Source organism: Oncorhynchus mykiss, chromosome 8 (assembly GCF_057628025.1).
Source record: "Oncorhynchus mykiss isolate SJ-2025 chromosome 8, ASM5762802v1, whole genome shotgun sequence".
In the NCBI taxonomy this organism is placed as follows: domain Eukaryota; kingdom Metazoa; phylum Chordata; class Actinopteri; order Salmoniformes; family Salmonidae; genus Oncorhynchus; species Oncorhynchus mykiss.
This window is the reverse complement of record NC_143029.1, coordinates 45532103-45546609: the sequence shown is the minus strand read 5'-3', so window position 1 is coordinate 45546609 and position 14507 is coordinate 45532103. Positions and strand designations below refer to the sequence as shown.

At 42.0% G+C, this 14507-nt stretch overlaps 1 protein-coding gene and 1 long non-coding RNA gene across 4 annotated transcripts in view; one reads left to right on the top strand and one right to left on the bottom strand.

The window, feature by feature from the left end:
• efr3a (EFR3 homolog A (S. cerevisiae)) overlaps positions 1–14507 on the top strand; it is a 255814-nt gene that overhangs the window by 51605 nt on the left and 189702 nt on the right. For both annotated transcript variants that reach the window (XM_021612601.3, XM_021612602.3), the window contains exons 3-4: positions 777–853; positions 10737–10864. In XM_021612601.3, the coding sequence (XP_021468276.1) occupies positions 777–853; positions 10737–10864 (205 nt within the window). The remainder of the gene's footprint in view (positions 1–776; positions 854–10736; positions 10865–14507) is intronic.
• The window catches only part of LOC149981663 (uncharacterized), a 190775-nt gene that overhangs the window by 85074 nt on the left and 91194 nt on the right, over positions 1–14507 (bottom strand). The window lies entirely within an intron of this gene.

Sequence of the window (14507 nt, the reverse complement as noted above, 5' to 3'; positions counted from 1 at the left end):
CCCGGATGATGCTGGGCCAATTGTGCTCCGCCTCAGGGGTCTCCCAGTCGTGGCTGGCTGCGACACAGCCTGAGATGGAACCCGGGTCTGTAGTGACACCTCTAGCTCTGCGATGCTGTGCCTTAGACCGCTGCGCTGTGTTTCTTATTGTTTCTTTCCTGAAGCCGTTATATAAAATGTGGCCATAGTGTTGGGTTCTGTTCTTAATGCGAAACACCTCTCCACATTGATCTATTGTCACAGGACTGACTTGTTATTTTACCTTTGCTTTGGTCCACTGCATCCTGAGATCTGTAAAACACCCTAGCTCTGACGTTTCTCTGAAGATGGACAATGGCCTCGTACTGGCCATGAATGTGAATTGAACACACACACACACTTGGGCGTGAGCAAACATGCATACATGTGCACAAACGCATTCAATCTCTTTTTTTCTTTCTTGCACACACTTTGTCGCCTGTCACTCTGAGTTATTGGTTAATGCTGATTATTCAACTGAGTGATGTTAATACTAATTTGCCTTAATTAAAATTGTTACCCTATTCCATTCTATTTTGTAGCTTTCTTGCTTTTAAGGTCAAGATTCAGCGTGTAGGGACAGTCGCTGTACATAAACAGTCAAGGCAAAATTTAATTACCCATATTAATGATGCGTGGTAATTTATAGAGTAGTTGGTATTTCTTGATGCAATGTTGGGATCAGATGATAATCATCATTTGTTTTATTGTTGTGTCACCTGTTGTGTGTTTTAAAATTAGTATGTTTTGTGTTCCAGGAGTTTGTGGCTGCTGTGGACCCCTGAGGCCCAGGTACAAACGCCTGGTTGATAACATCTTCCCAGAGGACCCCAAAGTGAGTATTTTACCTCTGTTACAAGATGCATTTGACAATACATTTTAATGACATTACTTCGATAACACATCTTTGGTTATAGACATTTGTTTAAAATGCCAATCCTTTCCTGTAGTTTTTCCCTAGACTGAGTGGAAAGTAGCATACACGACTGCCAAACAAACATTTCGGGAAGCGTAGGTTATAATTTCGTAGTCATGGAATTTTGTAGTCATGGAGTGTGTGACCTGAAAGCTCATTTGACTTATTCAAATGATTTCCTTTTAGTTTCCAACCATCTTTCAAAATCTAAATTTGCCTATGATGCGTAAATGGCAAACACCATCTCATTATCATAATTAAATCTCATGATTTAAAAAATTGCCTACAGCCCTAAACTGTCATGATGAACAATGGTCATCATCAGCTGACAGACCAATATTAACACATCTAGTCCTAACCATTGCACTCTAACAGTTTATCATAGCGATAACAAGCCATTTACTAAATAGCTGTCACTACAACCAACTTGATAACACAAATAGGATTGTGTGGTAGTGCATGCATCCAAGCCCATTGTTACCCCAGTGCTTAGCTTGCTTTGGAGACCCTGTGTCGCTGTTATGATGAGAAATTTGCCTCAAGTTCAAACACCATTTTTGGTCAAAAGTAGTGCACTATGTAGGGAATAGGGTGCTATTTCAGACATTACCCATAATTGGCCTGCCGTAACGCGGCACGTAACCGTTATGGTTTGACAAATCTATTTGTGTGACATTGCTTTTGATAACCTTGACACGACAACTATTAACAGCTGTTTGAATCCTTAACCCTGTTTTTAATGAAAAAAGCTAATTGTGTGTGGTGTGTGTGTGTGGTATGCAGAATCACATACACAAGGGAGTCTCTTTTCGTTCTCTCTCACACTGTGTCTGTCTCAATCTCAAGGGCCTTTAGTGTACGCAAACAGGTGCAGGGGGAGTCGGAATGCACAAATGGTTGCGACATTGTCAAGTGAATTATCACTCAGAGCAGGTGCTGGAAAAATACTCTGGCGACATTACTCGGGGGACAGTCATTTTTTTTCTTCCCTCCCCCTTGTGTAAAATGTGTAGGACATACAACGGAGTCTCTCTGTTGTAGATGTATCAGATACTCTTTCTATGTGCAATTATAAAACACTATAGTAGGTATTTGTAGTCTTTTAAGTAGAGCCTGATCATCTTCTTGCCTGATGACTCACCCGGAATTTAGTTTCTCTGCTCTATCAGTTGCTACGTACAGTCGGTCTGAAACTGCCATCCTAGAAGTCATTTTTTGTGACTTCAAAAGGAGGTGTGTTATACAAAACAAATGCATCAGTAATTGGATAGTCTCTTACAAATCTAACCAATCACAGTATCAAAGTTGATAACGTCATCATGTAGGCCGGCTCTGGCCCAACCTATTGCTTTCTGGGACCAATCAGAATGGTCAGAATGTGTTCTAGAAATCATCGGAGAGGGAGGCAAATCCAGACTCATTGTGGAAAAGAAAGGTCAGTTTGCCGGAACGATGTGGATGAGTAGCCAGGCAAATAATTTTCCACAATAGAAAGAAAGAAATGCATGAGTTAGCTGACCTGGTAACATTTTATTTGACGGTGTCAATGTATGATATGGGCATTTAAGCGAAGCTGTGCATGCAACTCATAAATTATGTTATTCATATGTACTTCATAGAAAGTGTTACCAAAATGGTTTCACTTTATTGTGCTCTTCCTATCTCTTTTCAATTCACTATAGTAATAGTTCAATATTCCAACCAAGTTCTGAACATACAGAGTAAAAGCTCAAACGGACGACAAAAAAAAGCTCAAACCAAGTTTATTCACCCACTGGGTCAAACAGCTGCAGAGATGAAGCATGATGACACAAGAACATATATTTATTACCTCCAACTAGGCGGGGTCAACTCCTTGCACATCTAGACAGCCAATGCATCTCTGTTGCTAGGCAGGAACTTAATTGGTTCCTCTCACTGGTGTAGTCATGACCCTGCCTGATGCTAGAACCTTCGTGGGTGTGGAAGTGAATGTTTTTGAGATAGAACTGTAGTAGGAGGATTGTTGCGTTGGGCCCCTCTGGCCCCCGTCCCAGGGGTTTCTTTTCACTTCATCTGTTGACTTGACCTCGAGCCGAATTCCTCGCTCCTCCCTGGTTCCGCAGCTGGCCTGCCTTATCAGAGACTAACTGCAGTATCTTGAAAAGACTAACATGTAATTGGAGGACACAGGATGTAATCTTTACTTGTCGTTTATTAGGAACTGATTTACACCACTATCATGGAGACCAATAACCAACTAACTTTCTCTATTGCTCATAGAACAGTTACCAACCTAGGACCAGTGATTGTGACGCCTATTGCTTAGATGAGCCAGCATCATTTATCACTCTATAACACTAACTATTGCCCTTCACCTCCCTCCTTGGAAACATGGGACATAATATGAACTTTCTGCACTTCCCCTTGTCTCACTCAGTAACTTTCCATACACCAAGTTCCTATTCACCCTTCATTGACCCCAACATAATCATTCCTTATACACGTAAAGTAATAAATACATTCTAGTGTGGTACTATTAATAAGTATATTTCAGGCTAGAATCTAACACAGGGTCAGGGTCAATTCCACATGAGCTCAGTCATTTCATGAAGGGAATTCCCAGTCAATTAGTTTAATATCAATTCATTTCAGGAATTGACCCAGTTAAAATGTAATGGACCATATTCCATTACTATATAGTATGTGTATGTATGTGTAAGTATGTGCATAGTTAGGGTTTCAAAGAGCATGTTACTGGTAAATGTCAAAATTGACTAGTAAACTACCATATTGTTGGGAACTTTAAAGGCTTTTAGGTAACATTCATAACATGTAAAATATATGAAAAATAACAAGATGTTTTAATATGAAAAAAATAATGCCAAAGCTGTAATACAAATAACCAAAAAACTAAGTGAATACCACTGGTGTTTTTTAATTTGAGGTTTTCGGTGTGGAATATTCTTGTTTTACACACTTTGATTTAATTGATTATATCTATGCCTCTATGTTTTGGGGCCAAACTGGTGACAGTTCTTAAAGGCAATAGTTGGAAGGGTTGCAGAGTTGATAGCAAATTATATCATTGTTGATTAGATGCTTTTAAAAATGAATTAGGCTATTTTCTCTTGAACCGTATGGTCTATCAGATAGAAAGTCATGTAAATATGGACACGGATATACAGATTGAGGAAACAATTAATATTTTATGTAAATGTTTTAAATCAAGTATAAATTACCAAAGTTTCCATAGATTGCCATACTTTTATTACAAAAAGGACATTTACAGTAACTTTGGTAAATTATCTGTAGTTTTTCAAACCTATGCATAGTGTACATTAGTGTCCATGGTCCGATATTGTATGTGTGTAGTATAATGTAATACTTTATTTATTATGCATTTTCATTTAATATTGCGTGTTATCATTGTAATGGGCTTGGAGGACATCATGTCATGCAAACACACACCCACACAGTATGTGTGGGATGGAGAAAACATACTGATAAGGAGAAAGCAAGGACACAGTGAATGTGATTTGCCATAAAGCATGCATCCCAAATGGTACTCTATTCCCTTTATAGTGCACTACTTTTGAGCAGAGCCCTCTGCGACCCTTGCCAAAAGAAGTGCACTATATTGGGAATAGGGTGTTCTTTGGGATGCATCCAGAGCGTCAGGAGATCACAAGTTTAATGAACACCCTCCCTCTACATCAGACAGACATCCATCTGAACATGCATGTTCCAGCGCTTGACAGCGTTTAACGATGTCTTAACCTCTGTGATTTACCTCTGAACCTTGATTAATACCTCAACTCTCAAACACTCTTTCTCTCCCGTCCCCCATCTGACCCTAACGTTAACGGCTATATGATTTAAATTCAAGGACAACACTCCATAACTTCCACCGCCCACACATCGGGTTGACATACAGTACCAGCTAAAAGTTTGGACACACGTACTCAGTCCAGGGTTTTTCTTTATTTGTATTATTTTCTACATTGTAATAATAATTGTGAAGACATCAAAACTATGAAATAACACATATGGAATCATGTAGTAACCAAAAAAGTGTTAATTTAAACACCATTTTATTTTTGAGATTCTTCAAAGTAGCCACCCTTTGCCTTGAGGACAGCTATGCACTCTTGGAATTCTCTCAACCAGCTTCATGAGGTTTGTGTTACTGGAATTAAATTCCTACATGCTTTAATACCCAATTTAAATTTAACACTCTGCCCACTTCTAAGAATTTGTAAGAGTCTTATTTGCATAAAATGGACAGAGACCAGTCTCAAAATCAATCGTTAGCGTTTATTCTCGAGAGTACTGAACATGAAACATTTTATCACAGGTTATAAACTGAAAATGACGTCATTAGTTTTCTAACTGTCCCGTCTCTTCTTCACCCTGGTACAAAGGCAGTATCTCAAGCCTTCCCACATCGTCCCACACCAATTTAATATAATTTATGAGCCAAGGTCTTCCTGTGTAGATAAGCATACTAGCCAGTCTGACGATAAGTTCATTCATTTCTACCAAGGAACAGACAGTCATTGTTCTAATTCTTGATTATATTTACACACATTATATTCAGTACTAGGATAAAAATAAAATTCATATATCTATACAGTAACATAATAGTATTCTGATTAGTCAGTCCTGATTGAAATGTATACATAATTAGTCATTATTGATAAAAAAATCCCTTAACAGTTTGTCACCTGAAATGCATTTCAATTATCAAGTGTGCCTTGTTTAAAGTTAATTGGTGGAATTTATTTTCTTAATGCGTTTCAGCCAATCAGTTGTGTTGGTATACAGAAGATTTGTTTCGGTAAAAGACCAAGTCCGTATTATGGCAAGAACAGCTCAAATAATCAAAGATAAATGACAGCCTATCATTACTTTAAGACATGAAGGTCAGTCAATCTGGAAAATTTCAACAACTTTGAAAGTTTCTTCAAGTGCAGTTGCAAAAACCATCAAGCGCTATGATGAAACTGGCTCTCATGAGGACCGCCACAGCAAAGGAAGATCCATGTTCAGCCCAAATAAATGCTTCACAAATTTCAAGTAACAGACACATCTCAACATCAACTGTTCAGAAGAGACTGCATTAATCAGGCCTTCATGGTCGAATTGCTGCAAAGAAACCACTACTAAAGGACACCAATAATACGAAGAGACTTGCTTGGTCCAAGAAACATGAGCAATGGACATTAGACCAGTGGAAATGTGTCCTTTGGGCTGATAAACCCAAATTGGACATTTTTGGTTCCAACTGCCGTGTCTTTGTGAGAGGTGTGATTGTGTGGGGATGCTTTACTGGTGACACTGTCTGTGATAAATTTAGTATTCAAGGCAAACTTAACCAGCATGGCTACCACAGCATTCTGCAGTGATACGCCATCCAATCTGGTTTGCACTTAGTCCCACTATCATTTGTTAATCAACAGGACAATGACCCAACACACCTCCAGGCTGCTTAAGGGCTATTTGACCAATAAGGAGAGTGATGGAGTGCTGCATCAGATGACCTGGCCCCCACAATCACCCAACCTCAACCCAATTGAGATGAGTTGGACCGCAGAGTGAAGGAATAGCAGCCAACAAGTGCTTAGCATATGTGGGAACTCATTCAAAACTGTTGGAAAAGCATTCCAGGTGAAGCTGGTTGAGAGAATGCCAAGAGTGTGCAAAGCTGTCAAGGCAAAGGGTGGCAACTTTGAAGAATCTACATTTAAAAAAAAAAATGTTTAACACTTTTTTGCTTACTGCATGACTCCATGTATTTCATAGTTTTGATGTCTTCACTATTATTCCTCAATGTAGTAAATAGTACAATTAAAGAGAAACCCTTGAATGAGTAGGTGTGTCAACATTTGACTGGTACTGTATGTGAATTACAATTTGAATTTGAATTTATGGGCATTTTCAGTGTTGTTGAATTGGACATTTCAAATCAAATCAAATCAAATTTTATTTGTCACATACACATGGTTAGCAGATGTTACTGCGAGTGTAGCGAAATGCTTGTGCTTCTAGTTCCGACAATGCAGTAATAACCAACAAGTAATCGAGCTAACAATTCCAAAACTACTACCTTACAAGTGTAAGGGGATAAAGAATATGTACATAAAGATATACGAATGAGTGATGGTACAGAGCGGCATAGGCAAGATACAGTAGATGGTATTGAGTGCAGTATATACATATGAGATGAGTATGTAAACAAAGTGGCATAGTTAAAGTGGCTAGTGATACATGTATTACATAAAGATGCAGTAGATGATAGAGTACAGTATATACATATACATATGAGATGAATAATGTAGGGTATGTAAACATTATATTAGGTAGCATTGTTTAAAGTGGCTAGTGATATATTTTACATCATTTCCCATTCATTCCCATTATTAAAGTGGCTGGAGTTGAGTCAGTGTGTTGGCAGCAGCCACTCAATGTTAGTGGTGGCTGTTTAACAGTCTGATGGCCTTGAGATAGAAGCTGTTTTTCAGTCTCTCTGTCCCAGCTTTGATGCACCTGTACTGACCTTGCCTTCTGGATGATAGCGGGGTGAACAGGCAGTGGCTCGGGTGGTTGTTGTCCTTGATGATCTTTATGGCCTTCCTGTGACATCGGGTGGTGTAGGTGTCCTGGAGGGCAGGTAGTTTGCCCCCGGTGATGCGTTGTGCAGACCTCACTACCCTCTGGAGAGCCTTACGGTTGTGGGCGGAGCAGTTGCCGTACCAGGCGGTGATACAGCCCGACAGGATGCTCTCGATTGTGCATCTGTAGAAGTTTGAGTGCTTTTGGTGACAAGCCGAATTTCTTCAGCCTCCTGAGGTTGAAGAGGCGCTGCTGCGCCTTCTTCACGATGCTGTCTGTGTGGGTGGACCAATTCAGTTTGTCTGTGTTGTGTATGCCAAGGAACTTAAAACTTACTACCCTCTCCACTACTGTTCTATCGATGTGGATAGGGTGGTGTTCCCTCTGCTGTTTCCTGAAGTCCACAATCATCTCCTTAGTTTTGTTGACGTTGAGTGTGAGGTTATTTTCCTGACACCACACTCCGAGGGCCCTCACCTCCTCCCTGTAGGCTGTCTCGTCGTTGTTGGTAATCAAGCCTACCACTGTTGTGTCGTCCGCAAACTTGATGATTGAGTTGGAGGCGTGCGTGGCCACGCAGTTGTGGGTGAACAGGCAGTACAGGAGAGGGCTCAGAACGCACCCTTGTGGGGCCCCAGTGTTGTGGATCAGCGGGGTGGAAATGTTGTTGCCTACCCTCACCACCTGGGGGCGGCCCGTCAGGAAGTCCAGTACTCAGTTACACAGGGCGAGGTCGAGACCCAGGGTGATGACGAGCTTGGAGGGCACTATGGTGTTAAATGCTGAGCTGTAGTCGATGAACAGCATTCTCACATAGGTATTCCTCTTGTCCAGATGGGTTAGGGCAGTGTGCAGTGTGGTTGAGATTGCATCGTCTGTGGACCTATTTGGGCGTTAAGCAAATTGGAGTGGGTCTAGGGTGTCAGGTAGGGTGGAGGTGATATGGTCCTTGACTAGTCTCTCAAAGCACTTCATGATAACAGAAGTGAGTGCTCAGTCGTTTAGCTCAGTTACCTTAGCTTTCTTGGGAACAGGAACAATGGTGGCCCTTTTGAAGCATGTGGGAACAACAGACTGGGATAGGGATTGATTGAATATGTCCGTAAACACACCAGCCAGCTGGTCTGCGCATGCTCCGAGGGCGCGGCTGGGGATGCAGTCTGGGCCTGCAGCCTTGCGAGGTTTGACACGTTTAAATGTTTTCCTCACGTCGGCTGCAGTGAAGGAAAGTCTGCATGTTTTAGTTGCGGTCCGTGTCAGTGGCACTGTATTGTCCTCAAAGCGGGCAAAAAAGTTATTTAGTCTGCCTGGGAGCAAGACATCCTGGTCCGTGACAGGGCTGGTTTTCTTTTTGTAATCCGTGATTGACTGTAGACCCTGCCACATACCTCTTGTGTCTGAGCCGTTGAATTGAGATTCTACTTTGTCTCTATACTGACGCTTAGCTTGTTTGATTGCCTTGCGGAGGGAATAGTTACACTGTTTGTATTCTGTCATGTTTCCGGTCACCTTGCCCTGATTAAAAGCAGTGGTTCGGGCTTTCAGTTTCACGCGAATGCTGCCATCAATCCACGGTTTCTGGTTTGGGAATGTTTTAATCGTTGCTATGGGAACGACATCTTCAACGCACGCTCTAATGAACTCGCTCACCGAATCAGCGTATTCGTCAATGTTGTTGTCTGACGCAATACGAAACATATCCCAGTTCACGTGATGGAAGCAGTCTTGGAGTGTGGAATCAGATTGGTCGGACCAGTGTTGAACAGACCTCAGTGCGGGAGCTTCTTGTTTTAGTTTCTGTCTGTAGGCAGGGATCAACAAAATGGAGTCGTGGTCTGCTTTTCCGAAAGGAGGGTGGGGCAGGGCCTTATAGGAAGTTAGAATAGCAGTGATCCAAGGTTTTTCCAGCCCTTGTTGCGCAATCGATATGCTGATAAAATTTAGGGAGTCTTGTTTTCAGATTAGCCTTGTTAAAATCCCCAGCTACAATGAATGCAGCCTCCGGATAAATGGATTCCAGTTTGCAAAGAGTCAAATAAAGTTTGTTCAGAGCCATCTATGTGTCTGCTTGGGGGGGAATATATACGGCTGTGATTATAATCAAAGAGAATTCCCTTGGTAGATAATGCGGTCGACATTTGATTGTGAGGAATTCTAAATCAGGTGAACAGAAGAACTTGAGTACCTGTATGTTGTTATGATCACACCACGTCACGTTAACCATGAAGCATACGCCCCCGCCCCTCTTCTTACCAGAAAGATGTTTGTTTCTGTCTGCGCGATGCGTGGAGAAACCAGTTGGCTGCACCGTCTCCGATAGCGTCTCTCCAGTGAGCCATATTTCCGTGAAGCAAAGAACGTTACAGTCGCTGATGTCCCTCTGGAATGCTACTCTTGCTCGGATTTCATCAACCTTGTTGTCAAGAGACTGGACATTGGCGAGAAGAATGCTAGGGAGTGGTGCACGATGTGCCCGACTCCGGAGTCTGACCAGAAGACCGCTCCGTTTCCCCCTTTTACGAAGTCGTTTTTTTGGGTCGCCGGCTGGGATCCATTCCGTTGTCCTGGGTGAAAGGCAGAACACAGGATCCGCTTCGCGAAAGTCATATTCTTGGTTGTACTGATGGTGAGTTGACGCTGCTCTTATGTTCAGTAGTTCTTCTCGACTGTATGTAATGAAACCTAAGATGACCTGGGGTACAAATGTAAGAAATAACACGTAAAAAAACAAAAAAATGCATAGTTTCCTAGGAACGCGAAGCGAGGCGGCCATCTCTGTCGGCGCCGGAGGTATGAATGAATTGAAATGTCATTTTCAATTCCCTGTCCAGTTCAAGTGCTGATTGGGCTAGAATTATTTAAAAAATGGCAGAATCTGCTTTTCGAACTGCCTTTCCTGAAAATGACTTGCCCCCCCACCCACCCTTATAGTATTACTTCAGCGCTGATTTTCCGATTCTCCACTCTTCTTCCTGATTTGTTCACTCCGCTCATGGATTTCAATTGCTGTAAATTTAAGCTAGAGGGATTTTCCACCCTATATCTTACACTTTTCCATTCCTTTGAAATCCATGAGGGGGACTGAACAAGTGCATCATGTTCATTATGCCCGTATAACAAAAACAACAATACTTCTTCTTTTACCTCAGTTTCTGACAATGTTCTTATGTTTGGTGCTTCTGTAACCCCTTGTGTACTACTCTTTCAGGATGGCCTGTCCAAGTCAGACATGGAGAAGCTCACCTTCTACGCGGTTTCAGCCCCGGAGAAGTTGGACAGGATTGGGGCCTACCTGGCGGAGCGACTGAGCCGAGATGTGGTCCGCCACCGCTACGGGTAAGTGACCTTCGAGTGACCATTGACCTTGAAACAACCCCTACCCCAATAAACTAATCAACTGTCTTCTTGTGGCCTCTTCTTCAAATAATAATTATTTTCATTTACATAAAGTTTTTTGTGTATTTCCAAAATTGTACATCAACAAATAACCTTCAATTCATTACAATTTCATATCTTATCAAAATTAAGACAACCAATATATACATTCACTCAATAAAAATACATTTTCCAAATGGTCTTTCTAAAAACAATAGTATATTGTCCTTTTAATGCAGGGAAAAGGACACCAATAATTAATGCAGGGAAACTTAAATCCGTTTTACCTCATTTCTACCAGCATGTTAAAAAGAGAACTCTAGACCACCTTTACTCCACACACAGAGATCTGTACAAAGCTCTCCCTCACCCTCCATTTGGCAAATCTGACCATAATTATATCCTCCTGCTTACAAGCAAACACTAAAGCAGGCCACACCAGTGACTCGCTCAATACGGTAGTCGTCAGATGACTCTGATGCTAAGCTACAGGACTGTTTTGCTAGCACAGACTGGAACATGTTCCAGCATTCTTCCGATGGCATTGAGGAGTGCACCACATCAGTCACTGGCTTCATCAATAAGTGCATCGATGACATCGTCCCCACAGTGACCATACTTACTTACCCCAACCAGAAGCCATGGATTACAGGCAACATCCGCAATGTGCTAAGGGTAGAGCTGCAGCTTTCAAGTAACTGGACTCTAAACCGGACGGTTATAAGAAATCCCGCTATGCCCTGCGATGAACAATCAAACAGGCAAAGCATCAATACAGGACTAAGATTGAATCGATTATTGTGGCAAGGCTTGCAAACTATTTCAGACTACAAAGGGAAGCACAGCCGCGAGCTGCCCAGTGACACAAGCCTACCAGTTAAATTATTTTATGGTCACTTCGAGGCAAGGAACACTGAAGCATGCATCAGAGCATCAGCTGTACGACTGTGTGATCACGCTCTCCATAGCCGATGTGAGTAAGACCTTTAAACAGGTCAACATTCACAAGGCAGCAGGGCCAGATGCATTACCAGGACATGTACTCCGAGCATGCGCTGACCAACTGGCAAGTGCCTTCACTGACCTGTAGCACTCATGTCTGTAGAATTGAAGTGCTTTGAAAGGCTGGTCATGGCTCACATCAAAACCATTATCCCAGAGACCCTAGACCCACTCCAATTTGTATACCACCCCAACAGATCCACAGACGATGCAATCTCTATTGCACTCCACACTTCCCTTTCCCACCTGGACAAAAGGAACACCTATGTGAGAGTGCTATTCATTTACTACTGCTCAGTGTTCAGCACCATAGCTTAGTGATGCGCTTTGAGGGCACTAAGGACCCTGACTTCCTGATGGGCCGCCCCCAGGTGGTAAGGGTAGGTAACAACACATCTGCCACATTGATCCTCAACATGGTGGCCCCTCAGGGGTACGTGCTCAGTCCCCTCCTGTTCTCCCTGTTTACCCAGGAATGACTTTAACACCATCATTAAGTTTGCCGACGACACAACGGTGGTAGGCCTGATCACCGACAGCGATGAGACGGCCTAGACCTGGCCATGTGATACCAGGAGAGCAACCTGTCCCTCAATGTGATGATGACAAAGGAGATGATTGTGGACTACAGGAAATGGAGGACCGAGCACACCCCCATTCTCATTGACGGGGCTGTAGTGGAGCAGGTTGAGAGCTTCAAGTTCCTTGGTGTACATATCACCAACATACTATCATGGTCCCCCCCAAAAAATAAAAAGCATATTCCCCCTTAGGAGACTGAAAAGTATTTGGCTTGGGTCCTTCGATCCTCAAAAGGTTCTACAGCTGCTTCATCGAGACCATCCTGACGGGTTGCATCACTGCCTGGTATGTCAACTGCTCTGCCTCCGACCGCAAGGCACTACAGATGGTCGTGCGTACGGCCCAGTACTGGGGCCAAGCTTCCTGACATCCAGGACCTCTTTACCAGACAATGTCAGTGGAAGGCCCTAAAAATTGTCAAAGACTCCAGCCACCCTAGTCATAGACTGTTCTCTCTGCTACTGCACAGCAGCAAGTGGTACCGGAGTCTAAAAGGCTTCTTAACAGCTTCTACCCCCAAGCCATAAGACTTCTGAACAGCTAATCAAATGGCTACCCAGACTGTTTGTGTTGTCCCCCCCCCCCCACACTCTTTTACGCTGCTGCTACTCTATTTTTTTATTCATGCATAGTCACTTTACCTCTACCTACAGTACATGTACATATTACCTCAATTACCTCGACTAACCGGTGCCCCTGCATATTGATTCTGTACCTGTACCCCATGTATATAGTCATGCTAATGTTATTTTACTGCTGCTCTTTAATTATTATTTTTACTTAACACGTATTTTTCTTAACCTCTTTGGGCTGAGATCTTCCTAACGGGATCGATATGACAACAGCCGGTGAAAGTGCAGGGCGCCAAATTCAAAACAACAGAAATCCCATAATTAAAATTCCTCAAACATACAAGTATTTTACACCATCTTAAATATACACTTCTTGTTAATCCCACCACAGTGTCCGATTTCAAAAAGGCTTTACAGCGAAAGCAAACGTCACAGGAAAACACAGCCATTTTTCCAGCCAAAGAGAGGAGTCACAAAGAGCAGAAATTGAGATTAATTTATCACTAACCTTTGATCTTCATCAGATGACACTCATAGGACTTCATGTTACACAATACATGCATGTTTTGTTCGATAAAGTTCATATTTATATCCAAAAATCTCTGTTTACATTGGCGCGTTACGTTACGTTCAGTAGTTCCAAAACATCGGATGATTTTGCAGAGAGCCACATGAATTTACAGAAATACTCATAATAAACATTAATAAAAGATACAACTATTATGCACAGAATTATAGATACACTTCTCCTTAATGCAACCTCTGTGTCAGATTTCGAAAAAACTTTATGGAAAATGCACGCCATGCTATAATCTGAGTACGGCTTCTCAGAGAACAAAAAAACCCAGACATCTGCCATGTTGTGTAGTCAACAGAAGTCAGAAATAGCATTATACAGTGCCTTGCGAAAGTATTCGGCCCCCTTGAACTTTGCAACCTTTTGCCACATTTCAGGCTTCAAACATAAAGATATACAACTGTATTTTTTGTAAAGAATCAACAACAAGTGGGACACAATCATGAAGTGGAACGACATTTATTGGATATTTCAAACTTTTTTAACAAATCAAAAACAGAAAAATTGGGCGTGCAAAATTATTCAGCCAGTTTACTTTCAGTGCAGCAAACTCTCTCCAGAAGTTCAGTGAGGATCTCTGAATGATCCAATGTTGACCTAAATGACTAATGATGATAAATACAATCCACCTGTGTGTAATCAAGTCTCCGTATAAATGCACCTTCACTGTGATAGTCTCAGAGGTCCGTTAAAAGCGCAGAGAGCATCATGAAGAACAAGGAACACACCAGGCAGGTCCGAGATACTGTTGTGAAGAAGTTTAAAGCCGGATTTAGATACAAAAAAAATTCCCAAGCTTTAAACATCCCAAGGAGCACTGTGCAATATTGAAATGGAAGGAGTATCAGACCACTGCAAATCTACCAAGACC